General features: G+C 47.2%; 1 protein-coding gene and 1 long non-coding RNA gene across 3 annotated transcripts; one reads left to right on the plus strand and one right to left on the minus strand.

Annotated features, from left to right (window-relative positions):
* Positions 1-733: 733 nt before the first annotated feature.
* G6PC1 (glucose-6-phosphatase catalytic subunit 1) lies at positions 734-11,427 on the minus strand. 2 transcript variants are annotated; one of them, XM_059378644.1, is made up of 5 exons: positions 10,974-11,427; positions 8,256-8,365; positions 6,078-6,183; positions 5,342-5,457; positions 734-3,075 (listed from the first exon to the last, which is right to left on the minus strand). In XM_059378644.1, exons 1-5 carry the CDS (start codon positions 11,201-11,203, stop codon positions 2,564-2,566), a joined length of 1,074 nt encoding a protein of 357 aa, XP_059234627.1. In that variant the 5' UTR covers positions 11,204-11,427; the 3' UTR covers positions 734-2,563. The 2 variants fall into 2 exon arrangements, with proteins under 2 accessions (XP_059234627.1, XP_059234628.1); XM_059378645.1 differs by having other exon boundaries at positions 11,144-11,425.
* A 138-nt stretch (positions 11,428-11,565) lies between these two features.
* Positions 11,566-14,771, plus strand: LOC132004028 (uncharacterized). The gene is made up of 3 exons (XR_009400410.1): positions 11,566-11,695; positions 13,437-13,601; positions 14,349-14,771. It is a non-coding gene; the product is annotated as an uncharacterized LOC132004028 (long non-coding RNA).
* Positions 14,772-19,922: the final 5,151 nt, after the last annotated feature.

Genomic DNA, 19,922 nt, shown 5'->3' on the forward strand with positions numbered 1-19,922 from the left:
CTCCGCTGAGCAGAGAGCCCAGATGCGGGGCTTGATCCCAGGACTCTGGGATCACGATCGAGCCAAAGGCAGAGGCTTTAACCCACTGAGCCAGCCAGGTGCCCCAGGCTGCTTGGTTCTTAAACTGGCTTCCTCATTCTGGGCAAGATACCTATCCCCTCTCATTATTCATATGTAATGTCTATGGATAAATTACAGCCCCCAGCTTGGGAGAATTAAGTGAATTAGTTGTATGAATAAATCAAATGCAGAGAACAGAGCTTGGCATAGGAGAAGTACTCAGTAAATTTGATCTATTCTGTGTCCCCATAGACCTTACCAACTGCCAAGGGCAGGGGAACTACTCACTTTCTGCCAGAGTCCTATTGCGAGGAACCTGGACCTGGTCCCTGAGAACAAATTAATCATCAAGGAGAGGGGTCAGGCCGGAGCAATGGTGCTCAGTTTAGACAGAACAAGACCATTCCCTTCTCCGTCTGGAAGGCCAGTAGAGTCTCCGAGGGGCTACATGGCCCCTTAAGAACCCAAATCCAGAAGGAGGACTCTACTTTCCTGAAGACACGCTTTCCAAAGTTCTGAAGGAAGTGAGCAGATGTCTTCCTAGATCCAGGGCTAGGCCTTTGGAGGGGGTGTCCCCGCACCCAGGATGAAATGAATCATTTGGGGATAAAACTTCAAGAAGTCCCTTGAGGTTTCCGTGTTGCTACGACTCATTCTGTTTTGACTTTCTTTCTTTTTTTTTTTTTTTTAAGATTTTATTTATTTATTTGACAGACAGAGATCACAAGTAGGCAGAGAGACAGGCAGAGAGAAGGAGCGGGGGGAGCAGACTGCCCGCCAAGCAGAGAGCCCGATGCGGGGCTTGATCCCAGGACCCTGATGATGACCTGAGCCGAAGGCAGAGGCTTTAACCCACTGAGACACCCAGGGGCCCCTGTTTTGACTTTCTTTAACCATAACCCCAAACCTTGCTGATACCAGCTTCCTGGATTCCAGAGTCTACCTGGTCTTTTTCTGCTGCTGTGACTTATATTCCCTGATTGCTTGGTTTGGTTAATGACCCTGTGTATTTGTCTTTAAGTTGCAGCTTGATCCCTTTAAGCCACTCCTGCTGACCTGTTGTGGTCTGGTAACTAATGTTCAATCTTGGCCGATGCCCTCCACACTATCTGTGCCCCCGTGGACACTTTGTAGGCCCCCCAGCTCCACGGGCACTCCTGGCCAGCCCCAGACTCTCTTTCTCCGAAGGGAAAATATAGGTACACAGAGACTAAATGATTTGTTTAGGGAAATAGAAAAAGAGCTAGAAATTTAGCCGAGCCAGAATTAGAACCTTCAGATCGAATTGCATCTAAAATATAGTAATCAGCAAGACTTCGTTCTTAAATAAAATGTTGTTTTAATAAAATACTGCACATATATATTTTCCTTTTCAAAGATGTTATGACCAGGATGGCTGGTGTGAATGGTAATATATGGTGAACTGTATAATTAGTAGTAAAAACAAGGACTCTCAAATAAATAGGCTTCAACATTCTTTTTAAGACATATTCTGCGAATCAGCTGAGACTTAAGAACAGGCAAAGGGAAGCTGGCTTTTCCTCTAAGAATGTGCTTTTGGTTGTCTTGGGATAGAGAAAGGAGTCATATTTACCCTGTAGGAATCAAAAGTAACATTGGAGTGACCTTCTGGGGAGAGGATTCCTTGCCTCTCCTGCCTTCTCCTCGCTTTTTTGTCCAAGATTTCAGAGTTTAACTAAACCATACACAAGCACTGCCCCAGAGCTGCTTTTAGGCATCTCTGTATCCGACAGGATGTGGAGCCAGTGGAAAATTCTAGGGAAAGCAGAGCAAGGCTAACAAGGAGGGAGATCTAGGGTGATAGAGGAGAAATTGATTATATCTGAATGCTCTGACCCAGTACAAATCAAGGTTACTGCGGCCATTCAGGAATCCCGGTAAATGCAAAGACCTTGGATATATAACAGAAAAATATAAGAAGCAGAATCACCCCACTAATTACCCATTAATTATACTCTAAGTTGGTCCTCCACTATTAAGAGTGCCTTACCTAAAGACTCAAATATAATCAAAGCCATTTAGATATTGTATAACATAATTTACAAGATGTGCAGGATATGAAAAAGTCTTCCTTAACCCATCATCCTCCTTTCTCTGTCAAGTCCACCGCTCCTTTCTCCTTTCCCTTTTCTGTGTAAGGATGGGGACAGGTAGAAAATTCTCAGTTGAGATCCCCAACCTGGGTGGCGAGCAGGCCCTACCTGGAAGTCTCACTTTCGTGTTATCTCAAAGAAGAGCAAGTAAGTCTTCAGGGAAAAATCCAGAAGGACCCAACTCCTAACAGATAAGGCTTTCTCAACTAGCCTTATTTGCTTTCCAAAAAAAAACCCCACCCAATACAATTAGAATTGCAAAGGAGGGAGGGGTCGCCGGGCTGACTCCAGCACCTCTGGCCTCTGGGCTGGCAGAAGACCCTAGCCTCCCTCAGGGGTTGGCTTGGTCTGTCGGTAGTTGAACTTGAACTCTGCAGGCTCCGAGGCCCTTACAAAGACTTCTTGTCTGGCTGGCCCAGGACCCGGGCAAGGCAGTAAGGGATGAGGCTGACAGATGCCAGGGGCACGGCCGCACTCTTGCAGAAGGACAGGACGTAGAAGATCAGCTCCACTTGGGACGGGGGCTTCAGAGAGTCAAAGAGGTGCAGGAGAACAAGAGAGACCACGATGCAGCAGAGGCGGAACGGGAACCATTTGCTGAGCTTTCCCTTGCAGCTCTCCCTGTACATGCTGGAGTTGAGAGCCAGCCCCAGGCCGAAGAGGGTCCCCACGTTCTTGAGGAGGCTGGCGAAGGGCGTGGTGTCAATGTGGACCCATTCCGGCCGCTGGCACCATCTCTTGGCTTTCTCCAGCGTCCACAGGAGGTCTACGCCGAGCCCCTTGAGTAGCAGGTAAAATCCAATGGCAAAGCCGAACAAGAAGAAGGTGACGAGGAAGTACTTCTTGAGGCTGGCGTTGTAGATGCTCTGGATGTGGCGGAAAGTTTCAGCCACAGCAATGCCTGTATGGGAGAAAGAATGGCTGTGAGAAGTAGGGAAGACTCCAGCCCTTCAGCTGTCGGGGCGGTGGGGGGTGGGTTCGGAGCCATGGATGACCTACCATCCATCCTGCCATTGTGACATTAAATCTCAGGTGCCAGATTAGAGCGTCACCTGCTTGATTCCCGTACGTAGGTGGATGGGAAGACAGAAGAGGCATGTCGCATACATTCTCTCACTGCACTCGTGCTTCCTGTCGGGGCCCTCATGTTTCTACTTGAATACCCACAGGGGTAGAGAGCTCACTCCCACTTGGGCAGCCCGTTTCATCTTTGAATGAATTATCAAAAAATCTTCCTTGTGTCCCCGCCGCCCCCATCCCATCTGTTGGTCTCTGTTATTTCTGTAGGAGTGAAGTTGTAAATCTAGAACCTCTGTAGAAAATGCATTTGAAGACAATTATTCTCATCTCTAACCTATACCTTCTCAGGTCTTTCATGTAACATGGCTTTCAGGCTCCTTCTCAAACAGGGCACCCAGTAGGCTGCCTTACTTCTGTGGTGGTTGTGAAACCCTTAGCTCCCTTGGACTCCACACTCTTCTTGTAATGCTACTGTGTTCTGCTCTCACCCATCTCCAGGGGGGAAATTCTACAATGTCCTTAAGGTCTTCTATTCTTATATTCCAGGTCTTATATTTATTCCAGGACCTCCCACAATGTAAAGAAAGTCTTTCTTATGCTTAACCTAAGTCTTTTCAGCCAATTAAAAATGGGATCTAAGACAACACAAGTATAGTTGACCCTTGAACAACATGAGTTTGAACTAGGAGGGTCTATCTATATGCAGATTTTTTTTTGATAACCACAGTTGATCCCCGTAAATGTATTATCTCTTCCTGCTGATTTTCTTTTCTTTTTTTTTTTTTTAAGATATTATGTATTTATTTGAGAGAGAAAGTGCCAGGTAGCATGAGCAGGAAGTGGGGCAAAGAGAGAAGCACTCCCCGCTGAGCAGGGAGCCCCACGTGGGGCTTGATCCCACGACTCTGAGATCAGGACCTGAGCCAGAGGCAGACTCTTAACTAACTGAGGCACTCAGGTACCCCTGCTCCTGATGATTTTCTGAATAACATTTTCTTTCTCTCGCTTGCTTTATTGTAAGAATATAGGGTATAATACAAATAATATACAAAATATGTGTTAATTGACTGTTTATGTTATCGGTAAGGCTTCCAGCTAACACTATGTCGGAGGCAGGCCCCTGGCCAGGGCGGCCTCCGCCATTAAAAGATGGTGCCTGGCTAGTTGCCAGGTTAGGATTGCCTCGTGAGACTAAGCGGAACACCCAAAGAGGAAGTAAACAGCATTGGTTGCTAGCGAAGTTGCTTGTTTAGGTGCACAGCCTGATTCGCTCCCTCCTGTACCCTGCTCGCTGATTGGTCCTGTAAATGTATATAAGTGTGTAGACTTGCGGAAATAAAGAGAGAGAAGATACATCTGAACTGGGGCTTCTTGTCGCCCTTGCGGGTCCAGGACGATACACTAGGCTATTCATAGGTTCAGAGGTATATGTGGATTTTCGAGTGCATAGAGGGTCAGTGCTTCTAACCCCTGTGTTGTTCAGTTATCAACTGTATTCAAAACTCTGGTCCTATAAGAAAGACCAACTGTGGATTTGAAAGTTGATTTACCCAAATAAAGAGCTTTTCTAGGACCCTGTTCATTTGTTAAATTTGGTAGATTTCCTTAAAACTAAACTAAGGACCAGGGTGCCTGGGTGGCTCAGTCAGTTAGGGATCCCACTCTTGATTTCAGCTCAGGTCATGATCTCAGGATCCTGAGCTTGAACCCCATATCTGGCTTCATTCTCAGTGCGGAGTCTGTCTGAGGTTTTTTCCCCCTCTCCCTCTGCCCTTTCCCCACTCTCTCTCTAAATAAAGAAATAAAATCTTAAAAAACAAAACAACAAAACAAAACCCAAAAACAGAACCAGGGGCAGTTTCAGCTGAAGATCAGTAAGAGATAAAGAATATGAAAAGGAAATTTCCAGCTAATTCAATTGAGTAAATGAACTTGATGTATTGCAACTTTTCTGAAACACTTTGAATTGCGTAGATCTGGGCACTCCTGTAGAAATGAAGAGTTTCCAGACCCTTCCCATTCAGCCCGCTGAAACGCTAACAACACTGATGACACCCAGAGCACGACTGGCATGCTGGGATTTTGTCCCAGCTGCGGAGACACGGGATAGGAGGGGCGGGAAGGGAGAAAGCCAGAGCAGCTGATACCTGACAGGACTCCGGCAACAACCTGATGGGGAAAATGAGCGGCGAGGTAGATTCGGGACAGACAGACGTTCAGCTGCACGGCCCAGAATCCCAACCACAAAGCGACGTTCAAGCACCTGCAAGAGGAGAGGCGGTCAGAACAGCACCCGGGTACACATCCCTTAGCGAGGACAGCCCTGGAAGGAACGCCAGAGCCTGGCCAACCGAGGTGCTGTCCGAAGAATTTTTATAAATTCGAAGCCCGTACTCCAAAGCTCGGAGATGCCCGTGTCACGTGGTGAACGCTTGCACCCGTGAACATTAAGCTCCCCTATTTTACGTCTGTGATAATTAACCATTTGCACAGTGGCCGTGTGCTCAGAACTCTGTAGTAGGAATGTCTTATGTGCCTTTGTTTTTCTACCTGGACAAGGCGACTCTTTGGTTGGTGCAGAAGTGGGTTTTTATTTAAACCCTGCCAGTAGGACGCTGTCTGATCTTGAGAAGTTCCCATTACCGGGTTGGGCCTTGTTTCCTTATCTGTAAAGGGAGGAGTTGGGCTTGTAGGTCCCTTTAAGCCCTGACATCCTGTGACCTTCATGCTTGCCCTCAGCAGAAATGCCACCACTCGGCTCACTACCAGCCCAAGGCCGGGTGGGCCAGTGGTGTGGAATGTAGGGAAGAGCAAGTGGTATGTCCATTTACAGAGACAGTCACCTCCTGCCCTCCACGCCAGTCCCCAGTGCTGAGTTCTTACCGAAATCTGTAGGTTGGTTTTTTCTTCCCCCGGAAGATAGCCAGGGTGGATGTGACCATCACATAGTATACACCCGCTGTGCCCATGGCATGACCAGAGGGACTCCCTAAAGGGTAGGGAAGAGAGGAATGGATGAACTAAAGGTAAAAAGTCTCCACCTAGGGGCGCCTGGGGGCCTCTGTCATTATGCGTCTGCCTTTGGCTCAGGTCATGATCCCAGGGTCCTGGGATCGAGCCCCACATCAGGCTCCCTGTTCAGTAGGAAACCTGCTTTTCCCTCTCACTCTCCCTCTGCCCCTGTTTAGTGTTCACTCTCTCGATGTCTCTCTCTGTCAAATAAATAAAATCTTAAGTCTCGGGACGCCTGGGTGGCTCAGTTCGTTGAGCGGCTGCCTTCGGCTCAGGTCATGATCCCAGCGTCCTGGGATCGAGTCCCACATCCAGCTCCTTGCTCGGCAGGGAGCCTGCTTCTCCTTCTGACTCTGCCTGCCACTCTGTCTGCCTGTGCTCTCTCTCTCTCTGACAAATAAATTAAAAAAAAAAAAAGTCTCCATCTGGGACACTGCTAGGGCATGTCCTCTATCTATCATCCACCCACCCACCCACCCATATTTCTGTCCAACTATCCATCCAACTCTCTGTCCATCCACCACCCATCTTTCCAGACTTTCATCCATCCATCCATCCACAAATCCTGCCATCCACCCATTCATCCCTTTAGTCATTTATCAAACAAATATCTAGGGGCGCCTGGGTGGCTCCATTAGTTAAGCGTCTGATTTCAGCTCAGGTCATGATCCCAGGGTCCTGGGATTGAGCCCCTCATGGGGCTCCTGCTCAGTGGGGAGCCTGCTTCTCCCTCTCTCTCTGTCGCGCCCCCTGCTTGTGCTCCATCTTTCTGACAAACTGGGTTCCTCCCACATTCAACACACGGACTCTTGCATGCTAATCTACATCTGAGTCGGCTTGCCAGGGCATCCCAGAGATAACGCCTTGCCTTTCCTTTTCTCTTCCTCCTCCCCCTCCTCCTCCTCCTTTGCTCCTTCTTCCTCCTCTCCTCCTCCTCCTAGTCATCTTCCTCTTTTTCTAAAATCCTTTATCTTTTACTCATGAAATATGAATGTGTATATTGTGTGCGCGTGCGTGCGCGCACACACACACACACACCATTCAAACTTCAGCTGCACAAGGACAGCAATCTTTGTCTCTTTTATTCACTAAAGGTACTCCAAGTACTTAGAACAATGTCTGGCATGGTGTAGGTGCTCAATAAATAAAACTTAAATAAAATGAAATTTTAAAAAACTTAAATAAAATAAATAAATAAATAAAGTGAACGAATATGCTCTGAAGTGAGCAAAGGGTTTGCAAGAAGAAATAACTAAGGGCCATGCCCTAGTTTGGGAGTTAGGGATGGGTCCCTGAGGAAGGGATGCTGGCACCAAGACTTAAGGGTGAGTGAAGCGGTTGGATAGTCCATTGCCTACCAAAAAAGGAAATCTAATCTATCATTGGATTGTATAAGAACTGTTTGGTTGTGTCTAGTAAAGCACAAACATGGGGCGCCTGGGTGGCTCAGTGGGTTAAAGCCTCTGCCTTCAGCTCAGGTCATGATCTCAGGGTTCTGGGATGGAGCCCTGCCTTGGGCTCTCTGCTCCGTGGGGAGCCTGCTTCATTCTCTCTCTCTGCCTGCCTTTCTGCCTACTTGTGATCTCTGTCGAATGAATAAATAAAATCTTAAAAAAAAAAAAAAAAAGCACAAACATGGTGTGGGATTGGACAGTCGGTTCAGGAAGATACCTCTACTTGGCCGGTCCTTGGGGAAGAATAAACCAGGGGCTTAGCCTTCTCCTGATTTCCCTCCCCGGATGAAGGGCCACAATGCCATTACTCTCATGAGCCCTTTGCCTATAAGAATACCCTTGCCTCTCTGGACTAGCCATTCAGATTCTGGAAACATTAGGCAGATTTCTAAATCAGCAGAGATGTGCTCTTCAGGGGGCCTCCTTGAATTAAATTAACATGGAGTTGTACCCAACTGAAGACTGACTAAAGCTTGAAGGAGCGGTCCTCCTCCTGTCCCCTCAAAGACAGCTTCATCTACAGTGACTGCTGAGAGGTGGCCACAGTGAGCGAGGTCCACCCAGCTTCTGTCTCTACTGGGGCGGGGACTCTCACCTGGTCCAGTCTCGCAGGTGACTGGAAACTGCTTTATCAGCGGCACAGATGTGTTGCGGTAGTAATCTGTGTCCATGACCCACCAGTATGGACGCTGTCCAAACAGAATCCTATAGAAAAGCAGAACCAGCATCTGGAGTTACTGAAGGAACGCTTTTGCCTGAAGCCCACACCTTGGGGAAAAGGGAGTAGTGTGAGAAGATTCATGTGATCTGAAACAGAAAACTATTAGCTTTGGCTGCCTCCAAGAAGGGGAATGGGGTGGCTGGTGAGTGGTAGGGGAGGGAGACTTATCCTGGTACATCCTTTATATAACGTTTGAATTTGGAACGACTCGAAAGTAGTATTTACTCAAACAGAAATAAACCCGAGATCCTAAAAATCCATATTAATGGAAGCTCTGTGACTTTTTTTAAACCCCAGGAAGAACTGGTCCAGGAAGGACACATACAGAACTACAGTTTGCGGGACGCCTGGGTGGCTCAGTGGGTTAAGCCTCTGCCTTCGGCTCAGGTCGTGATCTCAGGGTCCTGGGATGGAGCCCTGCATCGGGCTCTCTGCTCAGCGGGGAGCCCGCTTCCCACTCTCTCTGCCTGCCTCTCTGCCTACTTGTGATCTCTGTCAAATAAATAAGTAAATAAAATCTTTAAAAAAAAAAAAAAAAGAACCACAGTTTGCACCTTGGACTTGCAAATCCTGCCAGGTCCCTATGCTCTTCCGCCAGGTCTCAGGGAGTCCTGGGGTTCCTCCCACATCAGATAATGTGCCTGGACCCCAGGGACAGTCACCCTCAGGAGATGTGGCCTCCTTGCCATAAGAATTGCTCTCTGTAAGGACAGAGATAGTTTCGGGCACTACTTTGTATTCTCTGTGCCTTGGAAGAGGGTACAGCCCAGACAAACCACTTCCCCTTTATTATTATTATTTATTTATTTTTTTAAGAGAGAGAGAGATCACAAGTAGGCAGAGAGGCAGGCAGAGAGAGAGGGGGAAGCATGCTTCCCGATGAGCAGAGAGCCCCATTCGGGGCTTGATCCCAGGACCCTGAGATCATGACCTGAGCCAAAGGCAGAGGCTTACTTAACCCACTGAGCCACCCAGGTGCCCCAAACCACTTCCCTTTTAAAAGTACTAGATAAAGCACTAGATATGCTTTTCACTGTGGAAACAGGTGTCAAGGTTCAGCCCCTCCAGGACTTGAATAGTGATTTTTCACCGACATCAGAGATAGCCACTAACTCTGACCTCTGCCAACTCAAGAGAAAATCCATGGTCCTTCAACTGAGATCAGATGTTTAAAATAACCCTTTACCTGTTTACTTTTTAGGGTCATGCTGCTGAATAGGGGTATTACAGACAGCATTTAGTTCTTCAACCTCTCAACAGAGGTTTCAGAATCAATTGATACACGTTGGTCCTCTAAACGCCATGACAAATTTTTTTTTGGATACTAAAAGACATTTATTGTTTATGGCCAAAGAATATTAGACCTAGAAGCATCTTCTGAATCACTTGACAGTAAACATAGATAGTTTAGGGATGGTAAAGGTCTTAGCTGGCCCAAGCTCTTTATTTTCTAGATGTGGAAATAGAAGCCAAACCAGTCATATGCTGGAGTCAACTGGTACTGGCCAACCATTGTAAAAGATATAGAATTTTTGCAAGCATGACCCATCAGTAGATTGAAAGTGACCCCAAAGATGGAAAAATTGACAAATGCTAAAATTAGGACTACCATCTGCCCCCTGAGACAGTCAGTTCATCAGCATTGACTATAACCTAGTTCTTAAGAACCTTGCCTCTGAAATCAGCCTGCCTGAGCTTCAGTGCTGCCTCTGCCTGTTGACCACCATGTTGATCGAGTTGTGGTCACTTATCTCAATGCCTCTGTCTCTTCATCTGTTATATTGTAGCAACAACCCCACAGCAAAGCTCTTGGCACATGGCCTAGTACCTATTAAAAGCTCAATAAATGTTAACTAGAATTATTATTAAGGTCCCAGAGATAACCTAAGTTTACAGATTATAAAACAGAAACTCAGAGAGTGGCTTTGATTTGCCCAGGATGTAAAGCTGGTGGGTGGCTGAACGAGGGCTGGAGCCCAGTTCTCTGGATTGCTTCTCATTTTTCCATCCAATGGATTTTTTTTTTTAAAGATTTTATTTATTTACTTGACAGACAGAGATCACAAGTGGGAAGAGAGGCAGGCAGAGAGAGAGGAGGGGAAGCAGGTTCCCCGATGAGCAGGGAGCCCGATGCAGGGCTTGATCCCAGGACTCTGGGATCATGATCGGAGCCGAAGGCAGAGGCTTTAACCCTCTGAGCCACCCAGGCGCCCCATCCATGCCATGGATTTTTAAGTTACCAACACGTTTCCTGTTTTCATACACCATCTTTCATCCATCTATCTTTATATTACCAATCCTGCTTCAAAGTAATAAAACTGTACTTCTTCGCTTATAAGCTATACGTCAGCCTTTTCACTAAGTCGAACAGCTGGCCTTCCATCCACATGAAATAGCCTTGCCTGTGTCTTCAACTCATGGACAGGGTTTTCTCTGTCTTCCCTCTTTAAGTGGATGATCCAAAGTTGGGAGGGGAGTAGCCCGTGGCTTCCCGAATAGCACGGAGAAGGCAACTTCCAATGGACAGACATTTCCAGAGAGAGTGCCAGCCTCTTCCCTTGCCGATCTCCTCTCTGTCTGGCTCTTACTCACCACTTAAAGACGAGGTTGAGCCAGTCTCCAATCACCGCTACCCAGAGGAGCTTGATGCCTACAGCTTCATGGAGATGGAACCAGATGGGGAAGAGGACATAGAAGGCATTTCTGAGGTCTGCGATCATGGACACCAAGATGAACCAATCCTGAGAGTCCTGGTAATTCACCTGGAGGTAGTGCGTTGACTGGATCCCAAAGTCATGAAGGGCATTCATTCCTTGCTCCATCCTCACTCCTGATGCCTCGGCCAGCCTTCAGCTGAGCCCTTGCTGCGATGACGGACTTGGTGGTGATTGCTCTTCTATCAGCCCGCGCCTTGCCCCTGTTTTTATACACCCTGGATCTGCCCTGCAGGTCAACCCAGCCCTGATCTTTGGACTCAAAAACCACTTTTGTCTAAAATCTATTGATCAAAGGTGCATCACCGGTAGGTTGATGCAAACATGTCCGGGGTGATTTACGTAAAATAGAAAAACGGGCACACAAAAACAGCCTGATCTGCCATGTACTCGGCCAGGCCAATTATTAACTTTGGCATGCTGCTTGGTAGAGCAAGGGCTGCCCTCTGGCTCTGAAGCCAGCCCAGGGACCCAGGACAGAGTCTACAACTGCCCTGGTTCTTGCAGAGACTTCCTGTCTGCAAGTGCACTTATTTGAAGACAAAGACAAGTCTTGGTGCTTTAGCTATCATGTTTTAAGAATATTCCTTTTATAATGTGGTAAGTTCTATCGTCCGGGGAACAATCACCTTGCTGGGCCTCTTTTATCTGCAGAGGGATCTCTGAAGGGCCCCCTGGTCTGGGAGTTCAAACCCTCTTCCCAGGGTTGTCTCGGTAGCTCTTACGGCCAGGAAATAATCATCTTTGAATGCACTGATTAATTCACTTAATGTCCTTCAGGTTGGGACCTTTGGGGTTTTAACAGACAAGTTTAACAAGCAGTAGAATGAATGTGTGTTCATGCAAAAACAATGTGCTGACGATGTAGTTCTTTGTAAAAACACCAGCACGCTGGTGACTGGGGACTCCGGAAAGGGCTTCCGTATTTTTTTTTTAATGCTTTTGAATGTAGCTGATATACAATGTTGCATCAGTTTCAGGTGTATAATATAGCAGTTGGACATCTCTACACATTGTGCTATGCTTGTCACCATGCAACGTCACCATGCAACACTGTTTTAATACCATTGACTGTTTTCCCTGCGTTGTACCTTTCATCATGGTGACTTATTCATCCCATGAGGTCTGGAAACCTGTATCTTCCACTCTCCTTCCCCCATTTTGCCCCTCCTCCCCCCTTCTTTCCCTCTGGCAACCATCAGTTTATTCTCTGTATTTATTGGTTTGATTCTGCTTTTCGTGTTTATTCATTTTGTTTGTTTGTTTGTTTGTTTTAGATTCCACATATAAGTGAAATCGTGTGATCTTTGTCTTTCTTAGTCTGACTTATTTCACTCAACATAAACCCTCCTGGGTCCATCTGTGTTGTCACAAATGACAAAACCCTCATCCTTTTTTATGGTTGAGTAATATTCCTGTGTGTGTGTGTGTGTGTGTGTGTGTGTGTGTATACACGTGTGTGTGTGTCTATTCTTATCTCTATATGGACACACCATCTATTCTTTATCCATTTATCTATGGATAGATGGTTGGTTTGCTTCCATATCTTGGCTATTGTAAATAATGCTGCAATAAACAGAAGAATGTATATATCTTTTCGAACTAGTGTTTTTGTTTTCTTTGGGTAAATGCCCAGAAGTGGATTACTGGGTAATACAGTAGTTCTAATTTTTAAAAAGATTTTATTTATTGATTTGAGAGAGAGAGTGAGCAGGGGAGCAGCAGAGGGAGAGGGAGAAGCAGACTCCTTGCTAAGCAGGGAGCCTACCATGGGGCTATATCCTCAGGACTACAAAATCATGACCTGAGCCAAAGGCAGACGCTTAATCGACTGAGCCACCCAGATGCTCCTGATGTTTCTATTTTTAATTTTTTGAGGAAACTCCATATTGTTTTCCACAGTGATTCTATTAATTCACATTCTCACCAACATTTCATGAGAGATCCTTCTTCACCTGTTATTTCTTGTCTTTTTGATTTTAGCCATTCTCACAGGTGTACAGTGATAAATATTTTTAAAAATATTTATTTATTAAGTAAACTCTAAACCCAACACAGGGATTGATCTCACAACCCTGAGATCAAGAGTCATATGCTCCTCTGACTGAGCCAGCCAGGCACCCATGTAAGGTGATATTTTATTATGGTTTTAATTTGCATCTCCCTGAGGGGTTTGCGCTTTCTTTCATTTGTATTTGGAGATTTTATATATATCTATATATCTAATCTCCAGGAAGTCAATGCAGTGGACTTCCTGGAGACTAGATATATAAAGGACAAGGAATAAATAGAAGTAACAGAAACTAAGTTACGAGAAACAATGTTGCCCGCTTTCCTACAGGAGGGGAAATCATCCTGTAGCCATGCAGAGACCAAAGCCTCACACACCTGGGTCACCTAGACCTCTGAAGGGAGCTGGGGGTGGAATCAGGTCACAGACTGACATTTTCAAAGATCAGAGCTTGTTGGAATAGAGTTTTTCAAAACCTGCTTGGATTTTCCATCGGTAAGTCCATATTGCCTTGTAAGGAGTGGACTGGGGACAAGGAAAAGAAACTCAGAGCTAATGAGTGGGTAGCAAAGGTTGACAACATTCCATGCTGGAAATGATTACAATGTCATCCAGGAGGTATGACCTGGAGTCTCACCCCCACCTCCCCTGGGCCCCCACCCACTCAAGCTGATTCCAAATGCCCTTGACCACATTGTCTCTGCTGGTCCAAGCAACCCCATCTCCCCACTTCTAGGCTAGAGAGCGGCTAATGGTGGGGGTGCTGCTGGTGAGGCTTGTGGTTGGCAGGGTTGTGGAGGGCAGGGCAGTGTTCTGCATTGTCAGGACTGCAAGAGCACGGGTAGGAGGCCCCGACCAAAGAGATGGCCCCTTCCCTCTACTAGATAAGCCCTCCTCAAAAGTATTCAGTAACTATTGTGGTGATCTCTGGGGACTGGAGCTTTTATGGTCTGGGGTGAGTCGAGGGTGAACAGAGCAGATCCTTTGACGAAATATCCCGAGGCCACTGTCTAGGTCTTCCACCATGTGCTCAGTAGGTGGGGAGCCGGTGGAGAGCCCTATCTTCTGGAAGAACCGCAGGGAGAGGGTTCATGTTGATAGAGACACATGATGGGGCTGATAACCCGTTCTGGGCATACTGGGCAGCCTTCTGGCAGGCTGCCCTCCGGGGAGGGGGACCCTCTTGGGGCAACTGTGTACGTCACGAGACCATTTACTGATCTTTACCTTTCTACCCTCCAGTTCCATCCTGCCGCCTCCAGCAAATTTTTATCGTGTGCAGAAAAGAGTGAGGCCCCAAAGGACCTGAGTCTGTTAGAAAGCTGAAGAGAGAAAATTAGAGTTCTCAGATCCTCAAAGGACTTGTATTTGAGGTGAATCAAAGGTATTTGAGGTGAATACTGTGGACAAAGCATGTGAGTTGCTAGAGATTTGGGTGAGGATTCACTCACTTAGAGACGTGTCTCCCAGAGGCAGGGTTCCACCATTTCCCCCAAATCCTGTCAGCTTCCCCTTCAAGAAGTTTTCCAGTTTAACTCAACAAACATTTCCTGAACAAAGCGCCTGAGGATTCAACGTTAAACCCCCATGTTCTCAGGGACCTTGACAATGGAGTGGGGTTGAGAGGCCAGGCCTTCGACAGTTAGGTCAAGTGGACCTTTAAATTATACTTAATAATAAAATAATAAATAATAAAATAAATTTAAAGCAGAACTTTAAATTAAAGCTGAATCCATTTGTCCAAATATAAATGACTTCTTTTTTATTTTGTCCTCAGTGGAGATGACTCAAGACTTACTAATGCCCTCTGGGGAGATGAAGTCTGGGAAGCAATGAAAATGGAAAATTATAGAGCCCCCCCCCCCCTTTTTTGACAGGTACACTAGCGGGGCACTCCTCAGGCACTTTCTCCACAAACAGAAACTCAAAGGCTTGGGGCTCTTGGTTTGGGAGGAATATTAAGGAACATTAAGGAAAGGGGCCAGAAAGTACAGTCTGGTCTGTTATTAAGTAAGCACAGCTGGTTCCAGTGTCCTGGCACCTCCTTCTCCAAGAACAAGTTTGACTCACTCACTCGAACAAGTTTATTTGCCGACAGGAAAGTGAGGAGGAAAAGGAGCCAGAATTTGCCGCACACCTCATCCAAAAATTGCATTTCTTAGCAAAAAGGAATTCTGACTTCACCTGCAGCCACGTCCTCTGTTCTGGGTGGGGCTCTGGGTGCTGCTGAAGGAGCTGCCTTGTCTTGCTCCGCTGTCATCCCTGGAGAGGGTCTTGTCTGCGCAGGAAAGCAGGCATGCAAAACCCAGCTTGGATCTGGGGCTTTGAGCAGAGTAGATTTCTCCAAAGGATGACAGCTGAAACGTACAAGATACAGTTTTACTTTTTTTTTTTTAAATTTCTTTATTTGCTTTGTTTTCTTTTTTCCTACCTAGTGATCAGTGGGGGTAAGGTGCTCGGGGGTAGACAGTAGACACTGGCTGGATGGACGACTGTCACCTTTTTGATGAGTGACCCTGTTGATTTTTTTTTTTTTAAGATTTTATTTATTTACTTGACAGACAGGGATCACAAGTAGGTAGAGAGGCAGGCAGAGAGAGAGGGTGAAGCAGACTTCCTGCAGAGCAGAGAGCCCGATGCGGGGCTCGATCCCAGGACCCTGAGATCATGACCTGAGCTGAAGGCAGAGGCTTTAGCCCACTGAGCTACCCAGGCGCCCCCCTGTTGATTTTTTACAAAAACAGATTGGGGAAAGCAGGTGGAGGGAGAGTTGGGTTAATCATTGTTAGCTGGTGAAAATGGCTGACTTATCGCTGGCGTGGTGAGAAAGTTCAGCTTCAGGACCTTGAACTGTGCATCTATTGACCAGGTGGGGGGAGCGTGGTTCATGTCTCAGGATGGGCTGGACATTTTGTCCACAGAAAAACCCCAGAGGGCATTTGCTTCACTGTCAACAGTGAACAGCTGCCTGTTCACTACCTTCTCCTTACGCCCCAGAGTCTGCCTTCTACCAACATCAGGTGGACGATGGGAACTTTGACAGGAAGCATGGACCGGCCACCCTTTGCCTGCCCCCGCCCCCCATCTTCCTTGTTGTCCTCCCTAGAGAAGCTGTTGTTCCCTCCAGAGAATATCCTGTTTCCACACATGGTCAACCAGTCCCCTCCCCACCAGATGGTAGACAGTTCTCCTGCTCCACGTCAACCCTTGGGCAATGCCAAATCATGTGAGCCCTCAGGACACATTCTTGCTGTCAAATTTCATCCTTCCTTCCAGGAGTTAAACTTTGTCCACGGTGCACTGCAGAGGCAGAGGCACGGGAAGTAAGTCTCCAATATAGTGGTTGGAACCGTGTGCAAAAAGCTCATTTTCCCCTTCCTTCTGGTCTGTACCCCGGAGGCAAAGAGGGGCTATCCAAGGTGAGACAGGAAATGTGACTCAAGCTAAAGATGCCATCCCTTCCTTGCTTCAAGGCTTCTTTGAAATTCTTTGAAAGAATTGGGACCGAGGAACAAGAAGGGAAACTAAGTCCTGCGGCTGCCAGAGCTCAGCCCAGTGGGAGGTGGAGTGAGGTGGGGTCGGCCGGGGCGGGGGGGTGGTGGTGGTGGTGGTGGTGGTGGTAGAGGTGGGTGTGGGACAGAAGGAAGGTCTTGATTTCCCTTAGAGGATTCTCAGAGACACCCTCAGGCCTCCCGCGGGCGGCCCCAAAGACCACCCCTCCCCCGCTGCTATCGCCAGGATTTAACAGGAAAATAAAAGATTACAAGGGAAGATGAAAGAGCTGTGTGACCTTGGCTGAGTCACTACAGTCGTCTGGGTTTGACTTTTGTCAACAGTTTTGAGGAGACTTGGTGACCGCCACCCTTCGTCCTGTGTTAACATTCCCGACTCTTTGGTGCTCCCTTGAAAAGGAGTTCCCATGACATGGTTCCTGACTTTTAATGACCCAACAGAAGTCAATGATTCATTATTGCTAGAAGGAGAAGATAAATGTGTTCATATCTTCTTCGTTAAAATATTTTCCAAAGTCCTGTAGTTATGGAGCACCTGGCAGGCTCATTGGTGGGGAGGTGGGCTCTTGATCTCAGGGGTGGATCTGAGCCCTACACTGGGTATAGAGATTACTTAAAAAAAAAAAAAAAAAAAAGGCGGGACGCCTGGGTGGCTCAGTTGGTTAAGCGGCTGCCTTTGACTCAGGTCATGATCCCAGCGTCCTGGGATCGAGTCCCACATCGGGCTCCTTGCTCGGCTCCTTCTCTCCCTCTGCCTCTAGCCTGCCACTCTGTCTGCCTGTGCTTGCGCTCTCTCTCTAACAAATAAATAAAATCTTAAAAAAAAAAAAAAGGCAACATAGTCACATAGTTTTTAAAAATTCAGAGTTCAGGGCGCCTGGGTGGCTCAGTGGGTTAAGCCTCTGCCTTCGGCTCAGGTCGTGATCTCAGGGTCCTGGGATCGAGCCCCACGTGGGGCTCTCTGCTCAGCGGGGAGCCTGCTTCCTCCTCTCTCTCTGCCTGCCTCTCTGCCTACTTGTGATCTGTCTGTCAAATAAATAAAATAAAATCTTTTTAAAAAATAAATAATATAAAAGTAAAAATTCAGAGTTCAAAGGAATATTCAGTGAAGCTGGTTTTTCCTCCCACCTCTGGGCAACTTCCAGATACCAGTGTGCAGCCCAGAGCTGCCAGGCAAAAGGGGTCCAAGAAGCCCTCTGGGGGTCTCCAGTAGAGGGGAGCTCCCTGCACAGATGCTGGAAGCCAGCCCAGACGGAGACTGGAGGAGGGGGCAGTTCCCCCTTCTCTTCCCCCCTCTCTTTCTCCCCCAGCTCTGCCCTGCAGTCTTTTAATCAACTCTTTCCTTAATGGCCGGAGCGTTTTTGTCCCAACCAAAACACCACACTGCACAGCCAGTTATGAGCCCTTCCCTCTTCCGGAGCACAGCTGGGGGGAGATAATTAGGAAATCAGTAGTCTTGGACCCTTTGAGCCCACACCTTACCCCCTCTGAGAATTCCCCAATGAGGACCACAATGCAGAGAAAGAGGAAGAGGCCTGGAATTGTCCTGAAAACAAACAGTGAGGTTTCCCTGCCCCCCAAACCCCACCCCCAAGCCTGCAAAGGGCCAAGGAACTATTCTGAGCTATGAAAACACGGCAGGGCTCTGCTAGGAAGTAAACAGCCGTCTGTCCCGCCAACGCCTGTCTCCCTGGACACGAGTCCTGACACTGCTGGATCTCCGGCCAGGCAGGAGACAGAGGGAGAAAGGCAAGGAGAGTCTTGCATGCTTCCCTCCTCTAGGATGAAAGGGAAAGACAGTGTTTGCTCTATTTTTAGGAGTTTAAAGATTTCCTTTACTATAGTAGGGCTGAAGTGGAAGGAGGGTGGCACTGGAGTCCCGGAAGTTCAGGGGATCTCTCCAACCTTGAATTCCAGAAAGTAGGACGCCTGCTGCTCCCTCCTCAGCCCGGTGCAACTTCTGTCTGCTCTACTGGGAAGTCCACATGACCTTCTCACTGTCATATCTGCTGATTGGCCTTTTCTCATCCTTCTTCCTTGATCTTTTGGCCACATCTGGTACTTCTGACAGCTATTTTGAAGGGTTCGCCCTCCTTGTGTTCAGGGTTGCTCCAGCAAGCTCTCCTCCTCTCCTCTCTCCTCTTCCTCCTCCCATGGCATGATGTTGGACACGGCTTGGACACCACTTGGGTGTCCCACACATTCCTCAAATCCACGAGTTCCTTCCAGACCTGTTCCTCCTCTGGACTTTCTTGCTTTGTATACACCTCTCTTCTTCCTCCATCCTTTAGGCACTGAGCCTGGCAACCTTTGAGTCATCCTCAATGCTGCCTCATTGGGTTCTGACCATATATTTTCTATTCTTGCTGCTCCTTGTCAATCTCTCTGCCTAGACCTGCTAGTCAGTCCCTTATCGAATGATCTCCTACTCCCCTTCTCGCTGACGGCCCAAGTCCTCCAATAGACTGCTGGCAAAACAGTCTTCTTACAATACAGTTCTTCTCACTGGTCATCTAAAAAATATCCAGAGGCTCCCCAATGCCTCCAGAATGAAGTTCAAATTCAAGTTTAGTCACAATCAGACCCCAGGTGATCTTTCTAGCCTTATGTTTCCAATCTCTCCTTCATGGATCCCTCACTCTAGTTCTATATTAGATGGGTTTGGATTTCCCTGATACACCTTGGTTTTCCTAAATTTGCTCTTCCCTTCACCTGGAATACAATTTTCCCCATCCCCTCATGTCCAGATTATTTTTTTTAATTAACATATATTATTAGCCCCAGGAGTACAGGTCTGTGAATCTCCAGGTTTACATACTTCACAACACTCACTGTAGCACATACCTTCTCCAATGTCCATAACCCAACCATCCTCTCCCTAACCCCCACCCCCTTCGTGTCCAGATTCTAACCATGTTCAGGGGCAAACTAATAAAGCCTTTCCAACCCACTAAAGCTCACCCCTCCTCACTGTAAAGGAATAAACTGACCTGAATCCCCTAGCACTTCACTGTTCTGATCTTGGGGCACTCCTCATGTTCAAACCTTGCATTACAGTTGTTTTTCCTATGTCTCAACATTTTCCCTGCTGTTCTGAGCTCTGGGGGCCATGAAAACATTTCTTCCAGCTTTCAGAACTGAACTCTGAGTGTTTATCATGGTAGCCTATGTAGATGGCTGTGACAGTTCTCAACACGGCCCATTGTCCTTTTGCACTGTGACTTTGCCTGTCTTCCTAGCAACTTGTGAAGTTTACATCTCCATCCCTTGACCCTGGGCTTGATCTCAAGCCTTGGCTCGGAAA

This window comes from Mustela nigripes, chromosome 16 (genome assembly GCF_022355385.1).
Source record: "Mustela nigripes isolate SB6536 chromosome 16, MUSNIG.SB6536, whole genome shotgun sequence".
Taxonomy (NCBI): Eukaryota; Metazoa; Chordata; class Mammalia; order Carnivora; family Mustelidae; genus Mustela; species Mustela nigripes.

Coding starts and splice junctions, on each gene's coding strand:
- G6PC1 (XM_059378644.1), bottom strand. CDS start 11,203: ATGGAGCAAGGAATGAATGCCCTTCATGACTTTGGGATCCAGTCAACG. Junction 8,366..10,973: donor CTCAACCTCGTCTTTAAGTG/GTGAGTAAGAGC, acceptor GCTTTTCTATAG/GATTCTGTTTGGACAGCGTC. Junction 6,184..8,255: donor CACCTGCGAGACTGGACCAG/GTGAGAGTCCCC, acceptor CCTACCCTTTAG/GGAGTCCCTCTGGTCATGCC.